The following is a 22,022-nucleotide window of genomic DNA, read 5'->3' on the forward strand; positions in this document are numbered from 1 at the left end:
TAAGAATAGTTAGAAGCTAAAGGTTTAAGGTATGTTGTAGTGTTGGCATATTTTACTATAACTTATGGAAACTAGGTATTTTAGAGATACTAATAGCCAAAAGCCTTTTTAGGAGATGATGAGCTTAAGTTACTAGGGGATAGCAGAATTTAAAGAGATAAGAAATAAACTGAGGGATGTAATATACAGACCAGAGACAAACTTGAGTTACAATGTTATCACAAGGACACTTAAGAAGAAACTCTGAAGGACAACAATGATTTATGGAGACAGTAAATATGGGTGAGGGGAAACTGAAGATGTCATACCTCTGACCTAATGCTTTTGTAAAAGTATAAAAGAAAACCTGATGCTTAAAATAAACATGCAGCCCAGTGCTTTGAGCGAGAGACTGCATCATTTTCGTTCGCCGACCCCGTTCATCCCTTCAGGGCGTTTCCCTGGCTGCCAGAGCTGGACTCCCGCAAGTACTGACAAGGAGGTGGAGAATCTGGAATGCTCACACATTGCTGGTGGAATGTAAAATGGCATAAGAAATCTGGAAAACATTCGGCAGTTTCTTAAAGACCTAGCGAGAACTATGCATTGTCACTCACCACTGGGGGAAGAGGAGGGTCTAAAACCTTATTTCCAGCTCCCCCATCACAGTCAGACACTAAGAAAACGGGTTACTTTTATGGTGCCCGCAAAACTGAAACAAACATGAACCAACACCGTTCACTAACCTGATCGGCTCTCAGCTGCGTGGAGCCATCCTTATACATCAGAGATACCACCACAGTGGCTGCCTGTTTGAGCATTTTAATCAGCTGGCTTTTCTCCAAAGCATCCAAATGTCTAATGTCACAAAAATCAGTTTTGAATGCCTTTGAGTGCCTGGAATTGAGGTAGGTTTCAACCTCACCAGCATCTTCTTCCAATATCATAAGTTTACTTGTTTTTGCTGATGAATTATTACATGAGACATGTTTTCCTGTAAGATACATGCTTTTTCTGTTGTTTTCGTTAGTTATGTTTTCCTTTGGTGGGTGTTTTCTTTTACGTTCCATTTTCTGTAGAACTGAAGCCTGTTGGTCACACTGTGGAACTGAACACCTTGAAGGAGCCAATGGGCTGAGTCTCTTCTGCTTTTGGTCAGCAGACAGTGGATCTGTGACTCTGATACCAGACGACTGAGGACAGAACTTGATGGAAACTCCTGATGCCTGGCTCGTAAGAAAATTAAGATTCTATAGAAAAATGGAAAATATTTCACAGAATATAGATTCGTAAGACAGGTCTATAAACCAAAGTAAAACCTGATAAAATCCATCCATCTATGGTAAAGCGGGGACATGGCTTCACATCAACTGTGATCCAACTTCCTAATGAACTGTGGAGAGTCTTCCTGAGCAGTGGTTTTTCTCAACCCAGGCAGGAGTGCCTGGCTGCACCCTGGGCTGGGAAAGACAGGAGCTGGTTGAGAAAGCCTCCGACCTCAGCCCTGCGCTGGGGCCACGTGTAACAGGAGATGCTGTGGAGGGGAGGGGGCTGAGGATGAACCACTGACTGTTTCCAAGCAAAGGCCATTTATAGAGAAAATGAAATCACCACAGCTCTACCTACTTAACTTTTTTAAAAAAATACAGCTCAGCAGCAATCTCCTTTCTGTCTCGATCTAGTGACATGGAGGACCTGTTCGTCGATTCACAGACTCAGCAGACATGAATCTGAGCAAACTCCAGGAGACAGTGAAAGGCAGGGAAGTCTGACTTGCTGCAGTCCATGGGGTGGCAAAGAGTTGAACTTGGCTTAGGAACTGAACAACAACAACCACTACAGTCTTAACTGTTATGCCACCTCCTCCACTGATTCATAGTTAAGGTCTTTGGTAACATGACCTCTTCTCATTTCTCCTCCAAGCTCAACCATATACCTCACCCACTGTAAATTTTTGTTGTTGTTCAGTAGCTAAGTTGTGTCCAACTCTTTGTGACTCCATGGACTGTAGCCCGCCAGGCTCCCCTGTCTGTGGGGTTCTCCAGGCAAGAATACTGGAGTGGGTTGCCGTTTCTTTCTCCAGGGGATCTTGCCGACCCAAGGATCAAACCTGTGTCTCCTGCTTGGCAGGTGGATTCTTTACACTGAGCCACCTGAGAAGGCCCACTGTAAATTTTATACCCTTCTTTTCTGAACTTCTCTTTGTTTCCACTACCCCAAAGCTCCAACTCTTCTTCCCTTAACCTAAAAATTTTCCTAAAGTCCTTCCCCACTCTCTAAAGGTGAGGATATTGAGACAGACCATTTCCTAGACTTCAACTCAGAGTGTTCACACTTCAGAAAGTGCCCCAGATTCCTCTCCCACCACCAGAGAAAAGCAGGATGAGCCAGCACAAAAACTGGGTTAGCTGTCTCCCCTATGGATCCCAGAGCACTCAGCCCTGACTCCTACTGTGACACTAATTCACCAAGTCATAGAGAAATACTATGCTTCTCTATCTACCTTGTCCCCTCATACAAGTAAACTACAAGCTCCTGGAGAGGAACTTCTTTTGTTTTTTAACCATTGTATCCACAGTGCCCAGCATATGGTTGACACTTGATAAGTATTTGTTGAAAAAGTGAAAGCTATCTGTTTAGATTACTTGTATTTGCAAAGATTCACCTTTTTTTCCAGTGACTGATTGTTTCCATCTTCAAGTACTACTGAGTATTTAACACTGGATTTGTCTACCACATCTGCAGCTGTAAAAGACACAGAAAGGAAACCAAGGGAATAAGGAAAGATTAAAATCTAAGTCATATAATTAACTAAACATTGAAAATAGCCTCTATAATCATTTACTTATCATTTACTTAATTAAAACAATGTAATAAAATTTACAACCAAAATGCATACTACCATTGTAATAAACATTTATGCAAAATATCTTCAAGTTAACTGGAGACAGATCTATGTAATCATGAAATGTTTACTAAAAAGTATTACTTGGCATTAGTATTTGAATACTTGATTTTGAAAATCCAAGTTAAGTATTTTACAGAAAGCTTGCAAGTATTAAAAGTTTGAAGAAATTCTTAGACGGAATAATTTTGTAATGGAACATTAGAGATTCAGTAAAACATATACACTTCTCATTTAGATTTTAATTTTAACAAGCTTGGGCTGGACAGGAAGTGATGGAACAGGGTTCAATCCCAGACAACATCTATAACAATGATAATAATCAAGAAATGCAAATGGGGGAAATCTTTCATTTACAATAGAGAAAAAATTATACTTAGGATTAATTTAATAAGAGAGGCACAAGGCACTCAATGATGAAAACTTAAAATCTTATACAATGGCATAAAGCATGATCTATACAAATGGAAAAACACAGCATTGAGATAGGAACAAAATATTTAATTCTCCCAAATATAAATTTAATGCAATTGCCATCAGAGACCCTACAGGGCTCTTTTAATTGAAAAAAAAAAAAACTTCAAAGTACATAGGAAGTTTAAACGTCTGAAAATAGAGAAGAAAGGTAAGTTGCTTTGTTTGTTTTTCGAGGGGGGGGGTTGGACATGCTGTGCAGTATATGAGATCTTAGTTCTCTGACCAGGGATTGAACTCACGCCCCGTGCACTGGAAGGCAGAGACTTAATCACTGCACCATCGGGGAAGTCCCGGAAGTTCAGCTGAGTCGCTCAGTTGTGTCCAACTCTTCACCACCCCATGGATTGCAGCATGTCAGGCCTCCCTGTCCATCACCGACTGCTGGAGCTTACTCAAACTCATGTCCATCAAGTCGGTGATGCATCCAACCATCTCATCCTCTGTCGTCCCCTTCTCCTCCTGCCTTCAATCTTTCCCAGCATCAGGGTCTTTTCTAAGGAGTCAGTTCTTCCCATCAGGAAGCAAAAGTATTGGAGCTTCAGCTTCAGCATCAGTCCTTCCAGTGAATACTTAGGACTGATCTCCTTTAGGATGGACTGGTTGGATCTCCTTGCTGTCCAAGGGACTCTCAAGAGTCTTCTCCAACACCACAGTTCAAAAGCATCAACACTCTTGCTTTTTCGACGATCCAACGGATGTTGTCAATTTGATCTCTGGTTCCTCTGACTTTCCTAAATCCAGCTGGAACATCTGGAAGTTCTCAGTTCACATACTGTTGAAGCCTTGCTTGGAGAAATTTGAGCATTACTTTGCTAGAGTGTGAGATAAGTGCAATTATTCAGTAGTTGGAGCATTCTTTGGCATTGCCTTTCTTTGGGGTTGGAATGAAAACTGACTTTTTCCAGTCCTGTGGCCACTGCTGAGTTTTCCAAATTTGCTGGCATATTGAGTGTAGCACTCGAACAGCATCATCTTTTAGGATTTCAAATAGCTCAACTGGAATTCCATCACCTCCACTAGCTTTGTTCATAGTGATGCTTCCCAAGGCCCACTTGACTTCTCGTTTCAGGATGTGTGGCTCTAGGTGAATGATCACACATCTTGATTATCTGGGTCATGAAGATCTTTTCTGTACAGTTCTTCTGTGTATTCTTGACACCTCTTCTTAATATCTTCTGCTTCTGTTAGGTCCCTACCATTTCTGTCCTTTATTGTGCCCATCTTTGCAAGAAATGTTCCCTTGGTATCTCTGATTTTCTTGAAGAGATGTCTAGTCTTTCCCATTCTATTGTTTTCCTCTATTTCTTTGCATTGATCACTGAGGAAGACTTTCTTAATCTCCTTGCTATTCTTTGGAACTCTGCATTCAGATGGGAATATCTTTCGTTTTCTCCTTTGCCTTTAGTTTCTTTTCTTTTCTCAGCTATTTGTAAGGCCTCCTCAGATAGTCATTTCACTTTTTGCATTTCTTTTTCTTGGGGATGGTCTTGATCACTGTCTCCTGTACAATGTCATGAACCTCCGTCCATAGTCCTTCAGACACTCTGTCTGTCAGATCTAATCCCTTGAATCTGTTTGTCACTTCCACTGTATAATCATGAGGGATTTGATTTAGGTCATACCTGAATCGTCTAGTGGTATCCCTACTTTCTTCAACTTAATTCTGAATTTGGCAATAAGGAGCTCATGATCTCAGTTACAGTCAGCTTCCAGTCTTGTTTTTGCTGACTGTATAGAGCTTCTCCATCTTTGGCTGCAAAGAATATAATCAATCTGATTTCAGTATCGACTATCTGGTGATGTCCATGTGTAGAGTTGTCTGTTGTTGGGGGAGGGTGTTTGCTATGACCAGTGTGTTCTCTTGGCAAAACTCTGTTAGCCTTCACCCTGCTTCATTCTGTACTCCAAGGCCAAATTTGCCTGTTACTCCAGGTATCTTTTGACTTCCTACTTTTGCATTCCAGTCCCCTATAATGAAAAGGACATCTTTTTTGGGTGTTAGTTCTCTAAGTTCTTGTAGGTTTTTATAGAACTGTTCAACTTCAGCTTCTCTGGCGTTAGTGGTTTGCGCATAGACTTGGATTACTGTGATAATGAATGGTTTGCCTTGGAAATGAACAGAGATCATTCTGTTATTTTTGAGATTGCATCCAAGTGCTGAATTTTGGACTCTTTTGTTGACTGTGAGGACTACTCCATTTCGTCTAAGGGATTCTTGCCCACAGTAGTAGATATAATGGTCATCTGAGTTAAATTCATCCATTCCAGTCCATCTTAGTTTGCTGATTACTAAAACGTCGATGTTCACTCTCGCCATCTTCTGTTTGACCACTTCCAATTTATCTTGATTCATGGACCTAACATTCCAGGTTCCTATGAAATATTGTTGTTTATAGCATCAGACTTTACTTCCATCACCAGTCACATCCACAACTGGGTGTTGTTTACACTTTGGCCCTGTCTCTTCATTCTTTCTGGAGTTATTTCTCCACTGATCTCCAGTAGCATATTGGGCACCTACCCACCTGGGGAGTTCATCTTTCAGTGTCGTATCTTTTTGTCTTTTCATACTGTTTATTGGGTTCTCAAGGCAAGTATACTGAAGTGGTTTGCCATTCCCTTCTCCAGTGGACCACATTTGTCAGAACTCTCCACCATGACATGCCCGTTTTGGGTGACCCTACATGGCATGGCTCATAGTTTTATTGAGTTAGACAAGGCTGCGGTCCATGTGATCAGTTTGATTAGGTAAGTTTAAAAAAAAATTAAAGAAGACTTGCTTTGCCAGATTATCAGAACATACTATAAAGCCACCATGATCAAATCTACAAGGCATTTGAATAGGAGTAGACAAAAAGATCTCTAGAATAGAGTAGAAAATCCAGAAGCTGACCCCAAGACTTATGATAATTTAACATACAGTGAAAATTGTATTTCAGTTCAATAGAGAAGGATAGATTAATAAATAGGGAAAGGACTATTAGCACCACTTCTGAAAGAAAATAATACATTGGAAAAAGTAATGGGACAAAAAAGACAAAGAGTTAATACTTACATTATACAACAAATTACACTGACCAAAAAAGAAAAATTCAGTGGAAAATGAGCAAACGATAGGGAGAGGTAACACACAAAATAGCAAATCCACAAAGCAAACAAACATGATAAAATACTCAAACTCAGGAGTAGTCAGGGAAATGCAAACTAAACACAATTGGAGAGGGAGAAGAGGTAGTCTCACTCACTGCTGGTAAAAATGCGGATAGTCAGGATCCTTGTGTGTGTGTGTGTGTGTGATAAAACAGTTTGTTACTAGAATGAACTGCCACTGATTTCTGTGATGCGTGGGAGGCTGGAAGCAATGACCAAAGGGTCTTTCAAGTCTCAGAGCCGATCAAGACTCTTCCAGGGTCACAGTTCTTCCTGTGGCACAAGGAAAACTGCTTTTTTACATAGTGTGAAAGCAGCCTGAAGCATCTGTTTTTTAATTCCATTTGTCTCTTTTATATTTATCTATCTCTTCCATAAGGTTCGGCATGATTTTTTGGCAGAGATCCTACAGTAATGTCACATTATCTTCATGAATTTTAGCTTGTTTCTCCACATATACCAGGAAACTTCCAGAGGTCATCTGGACTTTCGGAATCGGCTCCCTCAGAAGGAAGATCATGCTTTTTAAGTTCTCTGAGCTGATGCCTCTGACAGTTCGTAGAGCAGGTTTCTGGTGTCAGGACCTAATGAAGCTCAGGTTCTTGATGTCTCGTCACAGAATTCAGTGATAGGTAAGAAGTGGATTTATTCAGACTCAGAGAGAAAGACACTCCACAGACTGTGGGCCATCGCAGAGGGTGAGTGCAGCCTAGGATTTTTTTGGAAAGCAAAGTGTCAACACATTAAACACACACGTACGTCTCAGGAGTTGGACAGAAAAGGACAAACCCAAAGGGACCAAAGATGGGCCCCGGGGAGGCCACCAGCATTCTGTCTCCTGATCTGGGTGAAGGCCACAGGGTGTTCAGTTTGGGAAAGTTTGAGCCATAAACCTTAGGACAGATGGGCTCTGTGTGTTTGTGTGCTGCAACCTCAATAAAGACAGAGAGATGTGAAATACATAAATCATTTAATGAAGCCACCTCGCTGCTGGCTATCTGTTTCATAGAAATAGATGCAACAGTAAACAGGTTTAAGGCAAAACATTTGTGACAGTGTTGCATTACGACAAAGGACTGAAGACAGAGCAAACGCCGATCAAGAGGCCATGGAGAAATCAAGTCTGTAGCGTCCACACCGTGAAGCACATGAAGCCACTGCAGAGAATAAGCTGTGTCAGTTGACCTGAAGATGCAGATCTGTGAAAGTGTGATCTCATTTTTTAAAAAATGGCATTTATGTACGTGAGTACCCATACACTGGCACATGTCTGGTCCCTGGGAGGCTGACCTCAAGATGAAGGCTTGCATTCGGAAAGGTTACTAGGGAGCACTCTCAGGATCAACGTCTGTGGGGGAGTAAAGGACTGATGCAATTGCTATGAAGGCCTGCTCTGGACCTGGCATGGCCCTACAGAGTCATTCTGGGAGGGTCAACCTCCACACCCACCAGTCATTACCCAGTTGCTCCTGGGAAAGGGGTGTACCCTTGGGCAAAGAAGCTCTTTGCAGCTGAGGTAACCATCAGGAGGGGTTGTGCTGCCAATAGCAGCTGGGATGATAAGCAGGGGGCTCTGGGCACCCCTGTTCATTACAGTCCTCACTACGATCACCACACGTACAGCTCAGACATGTTTGGGAGCAGTTCCTTCGGGACTCTGCTGGGCCTCCTCCTGGGGGACCTTCAGGGCAAGGTTAGTGGGATGAACTGCCTATCCTTGTCCTGCAGCTGGTCTCAAAGCTGCAGATCTTCACTCCCCTCTACCCATCCTGAGGGCCCCTCACCCTGGCTGGGCACCTCTGATGGTCTTGGTAGCTTGTCCGATCATGATCCCTGAGAGGTGAAGTCCCTGGTTGTCATGCCCCTTTCACGTATGGCCACTGCATTTACCGTCAAATGTGGACAGCGGACCGAGGGGTTTCCAATCATATCACCTGAGTGTCAAGGAGATGCTTTCCTGCCCCCATTACGTGACGGCAGCCCTGACTTCTGGTAACAGGAAGTCACCCCTAGCAGGATGGAGAGTATGTCTTTGGCCCGCCAGTCCCTTGGTATAAGAAACTTGAAATGACTGGGCAGCAACTCTAGCTTGAAGACAGGCATTCTTCCTGTGCCCCTGGTGGATTTCCCCTGGGGAGTCAAGACTAACCCTGCAGAACCCAGAAATGTAGGGAGAGAAAAACACATTTATTGAGGGGGTTCTGGGAGTGATGGCGGGTAGGGCTGCTCCCACTGCCATCTTCTGGGTCCCAGCGTCCTTAACTGTCTCCACTGGGGACACTGCATCCTGCAATGGTCACTGATGTCCAGGGAATACTGCGGCCTGGAGGTCACTGGAGCTGACCTGCTACCCACCACTCCATCACTGCACCACCTGTGCGGCTGTGACAGAGCCCATGGGTCCCAGGATCACATGCCAGTTGCAACTCCTGTGCTGCAGAGCGGGTCCTTATGTCCAGGGCAGTGCTATGCAGGACTGTAGGTCAGCAGATCAAATACTCTGTGAGCCTTGGAGAATGGAGCTCACTGAGGCCCTGTGTGTGGGAAAGGCAAACCCATGCCTGGAACCTGTGTGGATTCCAGTCAGAACAAAGCTCAGCACCTTTGAGGGCACAAGGGGATGTGTTGCCAGCTAGCCAAGTGACTGTTCTCAAAGTTTGGTGCTACTGGGGACCCAGTGCTCAGTCTGAAATTGGAAAGTTGGACAACAGAGGTGACAGCAAGGTCGGCCCTGGTGCGTGTGAGCGCTATGCCTCACGTAGCCTCCGCCCCAGCCCCACGGTCATTAGAAGCCCAAGTGGCCTGTTCTGGGACATCGCCTGGCCAAGTCATTCCAGTTATGTTCCTTCCTTCGACACTCTCTCAGTGGCTGCTCCCGAGCCTGCTGTTACTGTAATCTTCAGAGTTCTTTACTTCTCGGCAACTAATCCCATTACGTCAGGAAGGCTTTAAACTTTCCCTGTTCCAATGGCTACACGGTTTCTGTCTCCTGGCCAGCCCAAGTCTCATCCACTCCCTTGACAGGCCCCAGTACCTCCTTGGCCAGGTTATGTCATGACTCGAAGGCCAAAAGACAAGGAGGTGGCCTGAGGGCTAAGTATTACTTCTCAAGGCAGAACCCTCTTGCAGCTTCCTGTGGGGGTAGAGAGGAGGGGGCTGGCCTTTGACAGAAGAGTAGCTATTTCAGCAAGTCCCAGAGGTATCTGGGACTCAAGATTTGAAGACACCAATCCAGATGTCCCCACCCTGCACCTCAGGGTCAGGCCCCTCTTCCTGATCAAGGCCCTGACCTTGAGGTAGCACACCTGCCTGTGGTGAGAGTCCAGCCTGCTCTGGAGCTCTGCCAGCCTGACTGGGCCTGGGCCTGGGGCTGCAGGGAGCCTCTCTACAGGCTAGCAGGTGAGCCCGCTATCACATTTAACCTTTAGTTGCTGGTGAATCACCCTCAGCCTCTGTCTTCTCCCAAGGCACACAGCCACGGCTACTAGGCCATTCTCTTCCACTGCCCTATACTTCTCAAATACACAGACTGCTCAGCAGCCTGGACAGCTGCTCCCACTGATAAACCAGACCAGTCACCCGAGTAAACGCTTCACTGCACTGCTGCCATCCGTATTTCACTTACAGCTTCGTGTGTGTGTGAGTGCGCACGCGTGCGGTGGGTCACTTATTTCGCTGCGTCAGGCCTTAACTGCAGCACTCAGGGTCTCTGATCTTCATTGCAGCCTGTGGAATCTTTAGCTGTGGCAAGTGAACTCTTGGTTGTGGCGTGTGAGATACACTTCTCTGACCAGGGCTTGAACCTAGGCCCCCTGCGTTGGGAGTTCAGTCATAGAAACGGATGAACAAAAACATAAAAGGCATAAGCTAAGTTATCAACACGGGGTAGCGATAAGGGGAGATTGGTTTAGCAAGCAAAGAAAAAGCCTAAAATTAAGAAAACAATGTACATATAAAACCCTGTTACTCTGTGAATGTGTGTAAATATGTAAAAAAAATTTTTTAATGTGGGATTATGGACTTTGTTTTCAGTTTTTCTGTTTTTTAAAAAAAACAAACAACTTTTTCTAAATTATTACAAACAAAAAAAAAGACCCCCCAAAACACTGAGGAAAATACAATGTCAATAGAAATAGTTAAGTCTTTCACACATGTATTATGTTTGTAGAAAGCTCTTACAAATCAGTAAGAGTTGAATTTACAGATCAGACCATTATAGCCTCAAAGATGAGACTACATTTGCCTGCCTCCAAAGAGCACAAAATATAGCAAGAGTTAAAGCATTATGCAAATAACCAAAAACTAGGGCACAGAAAATTCTCTGAGTTGCAAATGAATCAATGTAGTTTACTTCTAATAAGGCATTCTGGTAATGAAGTATCATTTGAGCAGAACTTTGTAAAATGCAATCATTGCACTACTCAAGAGATGTATACGAAGGAGTGAAAGAAAAGGTTAAGTAGAGGATGAAGCCAGGAAACACTGTTTCTGGAAACTGGAGTTAAATCTGAATCCAAACTAATCCCTTGTCAGTCGCATCACTTGCGAATTATCTCTCCCATTTTGTGCGATGTCTTTCTATGTGTTGTATCTTTTGCCCATGCCTTACAACATGTGGGATCTTAGTTCCCCGACCCAACCAGGGCTCGAAACCAGCCCCTGTATTGGCGGTGCAGTGTCTTAACCACCAGACCAACAGGGAAGGCCCAGCTGTCTTCGTTTATGGTTCCTTTGCTGTGCAAAAGCTTTCGCATTTAATTAAGATCACACTTGTTTATTTCTGTTTTTATTTCTATAACTTTAGCAGATGGATTCATAAAGATATTACTGCAACTTACGTCAGTGTCCTGCCTGTTTTCCTCTAGGTTTTATAGGATCCAGGCTTACATTTAGCTCTTTACTCCCATTTGAGTTTATTTTTGTGTATGGTGTTAAAAATGTTCTAGTTTCTTTTTTTTTTTTTAACTGGTAGTTGTCCAGTTTTCTCATTTATTGAAGACACTATCCTTCCTCTATTGCATAGCATGTCTCCTTTATCACAGATTTATTGACCATAGGTGCATGGGTTTATTTCTTGGCTTTCTATCATGTTCCTTTGATCCGTATTTCCTTTCATCCAGTACCATACTGTTTTGATTGCTGTAGCTTTGTAGTATAGTCTGAAGTCAGGGAGCCTGATTCCTCCAGATATTTTTCTTTCTCAAGATTGCTTTGGCTATTCAGGGTCTTTTGTATCTCCATATAAACTTTTAAGATTTTTTTCATCTAGTTCTGTGAAAAATGGTAATTGATAGGGATTGCATTGAGTCTGTAGACTGCCTTGGGTACAGGGGTAGGGGAAAGGTAGGGGGTGGAGGGATAGACTTGGAGTTTGGGAACAACAGGTACAAACTGCTATATTTAAAACAGATAATCAACAACAACCTACTATAAAATAAATTAATTAAAAAATCTGAATGGGACATAAAGAGAGGGAAAGTGATGAGACTTAAGAATTAAAGGGCTGGCAAGGGCCAGGCTGTCCTGCAGGGGTATGTTTCTACAGACAAATTCTGCAGAGAGCAAGGACAAGATCTGAGCTAATCCCAGCAACAGCACAAAGGCAGGTCAAAAGTGGCAATAAATTGACAGCTAACATCAATTAGGGAAGTACTGCAAATTTTCAAGCAAGAAGTGAACACTTGAATTAGGGCAGTGGGAACTAGAACCCAATACCTGGCAGGTATACTAAGTGACTGGACATAAGGATTTTATATTTATTTAATAGAAATAAAAATAATGTTTATCTATATTCTTGACCAGAATGAAATAATCATATCTATTTTGTCATTTAGCTTTATGTTATCTGTCCTTGAAATAGCAAAGATTTCCACTAGTTGGGGGAAATAAAGACACACTTCACATTAATGAATTGGATTTTGACAAATATTTGCCTTGAGAAGTCTTAAACTTGTATTAATTTGTTCAGTTGAGTTCAGTCACTCAGTCGTGTCCGACTCTTTGTAACCCCATGGACTGCAGCACGCCAGGCTTCCCTGTCCATCATCAACTCCCAGAGCTTGCTCAAACTCATGTCCATCAAGTCAGTGATGCCATCCAACCACCTCATCCTCTGTCGTCCCCTTCTCCTTCCACCTTCAATCTTTCCCACCATAAGGGTCTTTCCAATGAGTCAGCTCTTTACATCAGGTGGCCAAAGTACTGGAGTTTCAGCTTCAGCATCAGTCCTTCCAATGAACACCCAGGACTGATCTCCTTTAGGATGGACTGGTTGGATCTCCTTGCAGTCCAAGGGACTCTCAAGAGTCTTCTCCAACACCACAGTTCAAAAGCATCAATTCTTCTGCGCTCAGCTTTCTTTATAGTCCAACTCTCACATCCATACATGACCACTGGAAAAACCATAGCTTTGACTAGACATACCTTTGTTGGCAAAGTAATGTCTCTGCTTTTTAATATGCTGTCTAGGTTGGTCATACCTTTTCTTCCAAGGAACATGCGTCTTTTAATTTCATGGCTGCAGTCACCATCTGCAGTGATTTTGGAGCCCAAGAAAATAAATTCTCCCACTGTTTCCATTGTTTCCCCATCTATTTGCCATGAAGTGCTGGGATCAGATGCCATGACCTTAGGTTTTTGAATGTTGAGTTTTAAGCCAACTTTTTCACTCTCCTCTTTCACTTTCATCAAGAGGCTTTTTAGTTCCTCTTCACTTTCTGCCATAACAGTGGTGTCATCTGCATATCCGAGGTTATTGATATTTCTCCCACAATCTTGATTCCAGCTTGTGCTTCATCCAGACTGGCATTTTGCATGATGTACTCTTCATAGAAGTTAAATAAGCAGGGTGACAATATACAGCCTTGACGTACTCCTTTCCCAATTTGGAACCAGTCCGTTGTTCCATGTCCGGTTCTAACTGTTGCTTCTTGACCTGCATACAGATTTCTCAGGAGGCAGGTGAGGTGGTCTGGTATTCCCATCTCTTTAAGAGTTTTCCACAGTTTGTTGTGATCCACACAGTCAAAGGCTTTGGCATAGTCAGTATTAACTTGTAATGTCTATAAAACTATTCTTATTTTACTAGGAAAAAAACATATTCACCTCTAAGCTCTATTAAAGTTAAAAAAGATTTTGGATAAATATGTATTAGAAAATGTTATTTGATCTCTATAGGTATTTAGACAAAATAAAGACGTACTCTAATAACTATATGTTTAATCAAATGCATAGTACTATCCATAGCACCAGGCCAGCTGACACCCTTGAAATCACCCTGAAAAATATTTCTCCTCCAGTGTTTCTCAAATACTTTCAGTGGCATCACTGAACACTGAAACGACAATGTAAATTTAAGTCTTGCTCAGTCGTGTCTGATTCTTTGCAATCTGTATCCCACCAGGCTCCTCCCTGTCCATGGAATTCTCCAGGCAAGGATACTGGAATGGATTGCTATTTCCTTCCCCAGGGGATTTTCCCGACCTAGGGATTGAACCAAGGACTCTCACTTTGCAGGCAGATTCTTTACTGTCTGAGCCACCAGAGAAGCCAAATCTAAGTCAGGTGAACTCAGTTTTGCATCTACTTTAAAGGTATATGAGTTGCAGTAAGAAGCTAAGCCACAGTCACAAAAGACCCACCAATACAATGGCCTAACAACAAGTTTATTTCTCTCTCCTGTTCTGAGGTGAGTGGTCTCAGTTGGTGGAGCAGTTGTCTCATGAAGACGCTCTGGACTTGGGGCCCCTCCATCATGCTGGTCCATAGTCCTGTAGGACGCTTGTCATTTGCAGGATGGAATGGAGCCATTTCAGGTTCCAACTGGAGGAAAGGAAAGAGGCCAGCTAGGAAGCAAGGCAGATGTCTTCAGGCCTACCCTGGCAACAATGCACCATAGAGACAGGAAGCTACTACTTGGCCACACCTGACTGCAAGGTCACTGAGCCACATCATCTGACGGCGTGCTTCCGAAGAGAAGGACGGACTCTGGTGTGGTGGATGAGTAACGGTTACCACGAGAACGGTTACCTTTGAGCAGGAAGAGAATTTTAATTGAGAAGGAAATTTTGAGATGTTGGCAAAGTAAGTAGTAGTTATATGCTCTCCTCTTTATATTAATTCATTAAGCTGTATTTTAAGTTTTTGCATCTTTTGTTTTTTTTACCACAAAGGGTTTTAAAATAAAGACTAACTTTGCTGCAAGAGGATATACACAGTCCAATCTTTACTGGAAGTGTATACCTCAATTGGTCTAGCAGATCAGAAAATTAGATCCCAAAGTGACATTTAACACTGTTCGGTTTTACTTATTATAATTTTGTAAAAGCAAATATTAGTAGTTTATCTCCATTGATTTCTGAGTTCAATTTTGATATTTATTTGGTATGAGATGGGCATTCAGAAATGAAATGCTGATTTACAGTATTTTACTTATAAAGGAGAAGGATTTGACATAACAGTTCAGCATATGACAAGAGTCTAGGAATCAACTCAGGTTCAGCATCAATCATCAATAACGCATTAGCAATCCAACTTTCAGATTTACATGAAATCAGAATAAAACTGGCGGGACTCTGTGGCAGACAGACTCTAAGGTGGTCCCATGACCCCTGTCATCCAGCATTGACACCCTTGTGTAACCCCTCGAGTGTGGGTGGACTTACTTCTAACCAAAAGAATACAGCAACAGTGACAGAATGTTTGTGATTACTCTCTTGCAGGCTTTGAAAAAGTAAGCTGCCATAATGTAAAGCTGCCCGAGGAGAAAACCACGTGGAAATGAACCGAGGGTGGCTTCTAGCCAACAGTCACCAAGAAACTGAGACCCTCAGTCCAAGAGCCTACCACCATGTGAACTCACAAGCAAATGCTTGCCCATTTCAAGCCTCAGATGAGCCTCCACCCTGACTGATACCTGCACAGCACCCCTGCAGAGGGCCCAGCTAAGCTCTGCTCAGGCTCCCAACGCACAGAAACTATGAGATAACCAATGTGTGTTACGTCACCGAGTTCACAGGGTTACACAGCAAGAGATACAAAATCTTTGTAAAAATTCTACTCTTTTTCCAAATCCAAGAACACTTGACAGAAAAGTAATACCTTATCATCTTAATAAATTTATGAAAACTAGGATTTAGCAAGGTAATTTAAGAGCATGACAAGACAGTTCATGAGATGGGCTGACTGTGATAAATTTTTCTCAACAGAGACTCACATTATAGCTTCCAGAGGCCTTTTATTATTCTTACCAGTTTTTGAAGGAAGGTGTATTTCAAGTTCTGTCAAGCGTACACTGCTCTTTCATTTTGGAAAGCAAGTACAGAGTAAAGGAGAAAGCTCTCTGATGTTTGATGTTAACTTTCTTTACTTCCCGAGCAGCAACATTCCCCCTAAAACACTATCAGTCGCTAGGTATGTAGTCCATACCCCCAAATTCTTACCAGTTCATTAGTGACTTCTATAAGAAGGGCAACAGATGCATGGCTATCAACAGGTAGAAATGTTAAGCATTACTATATCTTAATCAACAAACTACATTTATAACAGCTTTTGCACTGTTTGTCAATATTTCTCAATTATTTCATCTCCATGAAATTAATTATATCTCACTCACTTATTACCTACACTGTAGAAGAAAAAAACAAATTATTGGTCCATATTTACAATTTTAAATAAAAACTGCTTTGTTACTACAAACGAAACAAAAAAAACCCCTGGTATTTCAACCATTTCAGTCACACTTGTGAGGATATGCCACTGCTTTCACTTTTGTACCACGTCATCAATACATACACATAGATCCACTGATCTTTGCCGTGTTAGGAGTGTATATTACATCTATACAGTGGTATAATATACATACTGTCAAGAACACTTCTCTTCTCCACCACGAACTACAAGCAAATACAGGCTCAGTGACCCAAGAGCTAAGGGTATAGCAACACTTGGACGGGCACTATGAAAGAGCCCCTCTCTTTTGAGGTTACTTGAACATCTGGTCCAGATTTTAAGGGAATGTCTGGCAGAAATGCCTGAAACAAGGAAGAGTGTGTTACATTTTAAAAGCAGTAAGGGCTAAGAATATGTAAAATTCAGTGAGCAGAAGCTCAGCCAACACTGAATGAGAGCAAAGCAAGGGGGAGCGGGGCTCCCTTCATTTGTAGGCAGAAACCTCCCTACACAACACGAAGTTCTATAAAACACTCTGCTACATTTCATTTCCTGAAAATTAATAAGGCAAAACCTCACTAAAATGGGAGCTTCCCTCACAGCTGAGTTGGTAAAGAATCTACCTACAAGGCAGGAGACCCTGTTTCAATTCCTGGGTCAGGAAGATCCGCTGGAGAAGGGATAGGCTACCCACTCCAGTGTTCTTGGGCTTCCCTGTGGTTCAGCTGGTAAAGAATCCGCCTGCAATGCAGGAGACCTGGGTTCGATCCCTGGGTTGGGAAGATCCCCTGAAGAAAGGAAAGGCTACCCACTCCAGTATTCTGGCCTGGAGAATCCCCTGGACTGTATAGTCTAATGGGGTCGCAAAGAGTCTAAGGCAACTGAGCAGCTTGCACTTTCACTAAAATGGAGTTGGGAGGCCAGAAGGGGGAGCTCTCCTGCAGTACCACTAAAAATCAAGTCGGGGAAGACTCAATCACGGTCCCCACAGGAAAACGAACCTAGCATCTCCTACAAGGAGCCACCACCCCACCGCCTCAGACAGAAACCATCCCCACTCTGAACTTTCACTTCTCCAGTGGACTTTGGTTCAGAACAACTCCTCCGAACCTCCACTTTTTTCTCTATAAAATGACGTGCCTCTCCTTTGTTAGACCTGCCTTCGGCCTTTGTATACCATATTTGTCCAAAACTGCAATTCTCTGCTATTCTCGAGCAAACTCATTTTTGCTAGTAAAGTAATTTTTATTTTTAAGGTCAATGATTTTCAAAACTTAGTCTTAAGAATAATTCAAGGTAACAAAAAACATGAAGGTTCATAAAAATTACTCACTCTTTTCACTCTCTCTCCAATTCTCAGATTCCACTAAATCACCTGAATGCATAGCAGACATAATCTTCTGTGCAACACTGGAGAGTGGTATCTTACAGAGGTCAAAGCCTACAAATGCCTCACAATTTTCCATTTTCATAAAATCCTAAACATAAGATAAACATAATACCCATATATTAATTTTGAGACTTCAAAATAGTCATGTAAAAATTTTTATGTAAAGACATTCATAAAAATTACTATATTCACCACTATAACAAATAGGTATCAATTGTCCTCATAATACAGATAGGATAGTTAAGAAGAAAACAAAACATTCAGAGGCTCCATTGGGTATTATGCTAATACCATATGGTAGGAATGTATCAGTATTTCCTAGTTAACCAATTTTGAAGCAAGCAACCTACTCAAATATTTCCTACTTCCTGAGGTTTGAAACAAACAGCTGTTATAGTCTTCAAACATACAAATCTAGTAACATAAAACTTACTTTTAACTGAATTATTATGACAGACACATAACCTGACATCCTTTCACTTCCACTGCTCAACTATACTGGCCCCCTGGGCTCAGTGGGTGAAGGTCTAAAGGGGCAGTCCAAATCGTCAAGTAGGTGGTCATACATCTAATGCATCTGGCACTAATCTAAACAGAATTTGCTGTTCCATGAATTGGAAAAGGAGCTGACATTTTTCTGCATTACTGAAGAGAAGAAAAATTTCAAGTAAATTCTTGATTCCAAGGTAGGGCAGAGGGGAAAAAAAGGAACAAAAAAAGGTCACTTATGAGGAGTGAATAGCAAAGTCTTAGATGAAATTTACTGCTACAGATTTTTCAAGCATATTAAGACATACTTAATAAATACAAAATGCTAAATGACATACAAATATAGTAACAGGCAAAACATACTTGTTCAATGAATTATAGAAACTGTTGAGGCCCATCTGTCACCTAAACATACCCATTTTCTGACGGTTACACCTAAAAAAACCTCTATAGGACCACTTAAAATGTATAGTTGTTAGATAGGCATTCCACAATAACAATCAGGTAACACATTCTTGGAGCAGTAATACTTCTTGAAAGTAGTGTCTAAATCTTCTCTTGTCTCCATAAAGCTTACTTAGTGTGTAACACAGGCCACATATAAACCAGGCCATCAAGAAGCATTTGATGTAATAACTGATAAATAGGTTACTTCAAATTATTTTACCTCTACTCCTAAAATAATTTCTATTTGTCCAAATACTACACTTATATCCCAACCAATACAATCCAACATTTTCAGTATTTTCATGCCTAAGAGATTAAAAGTGTCATACATCATTTGAGCAATCATTTTCACAGAATTTTGAAATTTCATTTGAAAGTCAGTCATGATATATTTAGTCACACTGAAGTCAAAGCACTGCTGAGATCCGTCCTGCAGAAACGTTGAATCCCTCAGTTCAGTTCAGTCACTCAGTCGTGTCCAACTCCTTGCAACCCCGTGGACTGCAGCTCACCAGGCTTCCTGTCCATCACCAACTCCCAGAGCTTGATCAAACTCGTGTCCATTGAGTCACTGATGCCCTCCAACCCTCTCATCCTCTGTCGTCCCCTTCTCCTTCTGCCTTCAATCTTTCCCAGCATCCGGGTCTTTTCTAAGGAGTCAGTTCTTCCCATCAAGTGGCCAAAGTATTGGGGCTTCAGCATCAATCCTTCCAATGAATATTCAGGACTGATCTCCTTTAGGATGGACTGGTTGGATCTCTTGAAGTCCAAGGGACTCTCAAGAGTCTTCTCCAGCACCACAGTTCAAAAGCATCAATTCTTCGGTGCTCAGCTTTCTTTACAATCCAACTCTCACATCCATATATGACTACTGGAAAAACCATAGCTTTGACTAGATGGACCTTTGCTGGCAACGTAATGTCTCTGCTTTTTAATATGCTGTCTAGGTTGATCATAGCTTTTCTTCCAAGGAGCAAGCATCTTTTAGACTTCAGATAGCTGAAGTCATCATCTGCAGTGATTTTGGAGACCAAGAAAATAAAGTCTGTCACTGTTTCCATTGTTTCCCCATCTATTTGCCACGAAGTGATGGAACCAGATGCCATGATCTTAAGTTTTCTGAAAGTTGAGTTTAAGCTAACTTTTTCACTCTCCTCTTTCACCCTCATTAAGTGGCTCTTTAGTTCTTCTTCACTTTCTGCCATAAGGGTTGTGTCATCTGCTTATCTGCTCCTCTGCTTATCTGGCAATCTTGATTCCAGTTTGTGCTTCATCCAGCCCAGCATGTCGCATGATGTACTCTGAATGTAAGTTAAGCAGAGTGACAATATACAGCCTTGAGGTACTCCTTTCCCAATTTGGAACCAGTCTGTTGTTCCATGTCTGGTTCTAACTGTTGCTTCTTGACCTGCATACAGATTTCTCAGGAGGCAGGTAAGGTCGTCTGGTATCCCCATCTCTTAAAAGAATTTTCCACAGTTTACTGTGATCTACACAGTTCAAAGGCTTTGGCATAAACAATAAAGCAGATGTTTTTCTGGAATTCTCTTGCTTTTTCAATGATCCAACAGATGTTGGCAATTTGATCTCTGGTTCCTCTGCCTTTACCCTGGGAGCCCTCTAAGTGCCCGAATGGGCAGAGCTACGGAGAAAGACTACCCAAAGAGGACTTCTGATTGCCCGTCTTTGAAAAAAAGACTCTGATATGGCCATAACTCCTGCGGCTGAGGCAGTCCATGTCCCTGCACACTTGGCACTACCAGGGTCCCCTGCACCACCTTCACAATCAACCCTCACTGGGGCAGAGCTGCCAAAGGCAAAAAAAAAGTCTTGCGTCTATGCACTTGGGATCACTTCAGTCGTGTCCAACTCTTTGTCACCCTGTGGACTGTGGCCTGCCAGGCCTCTCTGTCAGGGGAGTTCTCCAGACAAAAATATTGGAGTGTATTGGCCACTACTGGCTGCCATACACTCCCAAGCACTGTATTTCCTGCTGCCCTAGCTGCCAACTCCCAGGTACCTGGTGCTGCCAGAACCCCTGCAACCCAAGCAGCTGCACCACCTCCACACTTGGCCCTCGCTGGGGCAAACTCAAGTCCTCCAAGGCAGCCTCAGGAGCAAACCCCAGTGGACGACCCACCTGCAGAGGTAGAAATAAAACCACAATTGAAATCCAGGGGCAGTGTGGCTAAGGAAGAAGATCCAAAACCTTCCCACCAGCTGTACAAGCTACAGATTAAATCCACACGATCCACTAGGCAGACTGTCTAAGGAATATACACAAGGACACTGAGAGCTCCCACAAAGGAAAACACACTAGTTCTGATGGGTGTGGACACTGGAGGCAAGAACACACAGGAGTGGGACCAGCTTAGAATCTGAGCTGCCCCCACAGCAGGTCGAGACCAGCACAGTGTGGGAGGGCATCCTAGGGAGGTGAGGTCGACTTTGACTCCCAGCGAGGGAAAGGACCCTGACAGCTGTGACTTGAAAAAAACATGCATTCTTGTTGACTTGTTCTGTAGCTTCTTTTGAATTTTTTTTTCTTCCTCCCCCACCCCCACCCCTGATGTAGTTGTTATTGGCACTGTGAAATCTAGTAAGCTTTTTTAATCAACTTTTTATTGCTGCTATAAACCTCTGCCTCTACACTGGGCTTTTGCAGTTCTATAATTTTTTCTTCCCACTTTCTCAATGTTTTAAAAACCTATTATTTTTTCTACATTTATTCCTTTGTTTTTCCTACTGTTCTTTTCCTCCTGCAGTTAATCATTAATGTATATAAATCCTCTTTATCTACCTCTATTTAACTTTGCATATCTATTCTTTCTTTCCTTTCCTCTCAACATATTTGTTAGTTCTGTTTTCATTGCTTTATTCCCCACTTGGCACCTTGCTTAGTTTTGTTTTCCAGTTTGTGCTTTAGTTAGTTTTGTTCTTAACTAGTAGATTAATTTTCGGTTTCCTTTGTTCACCAGGTCAATCTATTGTACTTTATCTTTGTTGGACTGTTTTGATTTTGCTTACAGGTGTGCATGTATATGTGTATATTATTACGTTATTTTAATTATTATTTGCCTGATTTTGTAGTTGCCATTTGTCTGGGGTTCATCTTTAGTTTCTGGTTTTAGGGTATTTGTTTTAATCTCACTTAATAACATAACAAACCACTTGTGGAATCTTCATTGCTGACCAGAGATCAAGCCCTGAGCCTTTGGAGTAGGAGCATTGACTCCAAGACCCTAGACTATCAGAGAACTAACCCTAGGGGGTATCAAATAGTGAGAACTCCCACAAAGGAAACCACTTGAATACAAGACCCAACATCACCCAACCACCAGTAGCACCCTGAAGGATGCCTCATCCAAACAACAAAGAAAACAAAAATACAAACCCAATCATCAGCAGACAGGATTACCACCTCACTCAGCCTTGCCCATCAGAGGAAAACAAAAAACCTGAGCACAAATCTCACCCTATCCGAAGCTTACACAAACCACTGCACCAACCTTGGCG

At 42.3% G+C, this 22,022-nt stretch overlaps 1 protein-coding gene across 1 annotated transcript in view; it reads right to left on the reverse strand.

The window, feature by feature from the left end:
- Window positions 1-22,022, reverse strand: part of POLN (DNA polymerase nu) — a 137,625-nt gene that overhangs the window by 113,890 nt on the left and 1,713 nt on the right. The window contains 4 exon segments of the mRNA XM_081579010.1: window positions 726-1,229; window positions 2,645-2,724; window positions 17,514-17,658; window positions 20,527-20,646. Coding sequence (XP_081435136.1) covers window positions 726-1,229; window positions 2,645-2,724; window positions 17,514-17,658; window positions 20,527-20,646 — 849 coding nt within the window.

This window comes from Giraffa tippelskirchi, chromosome 1 (genome assembly GCF_054371585.1).
Source record: "Giraffa tippelskirchi isolate mGirTip1 chromosome 1, T2T-mGirTip1v1.2.pri, whole genome shotgun sequence".
In the NCBI taxonomy this organism is placed as follows: Eukaryota; Metazoa; Chordata; class Mammalia; order Artiodactyla; family Giraffidae; genus Giraffa; species Giraffa tippelskirchi.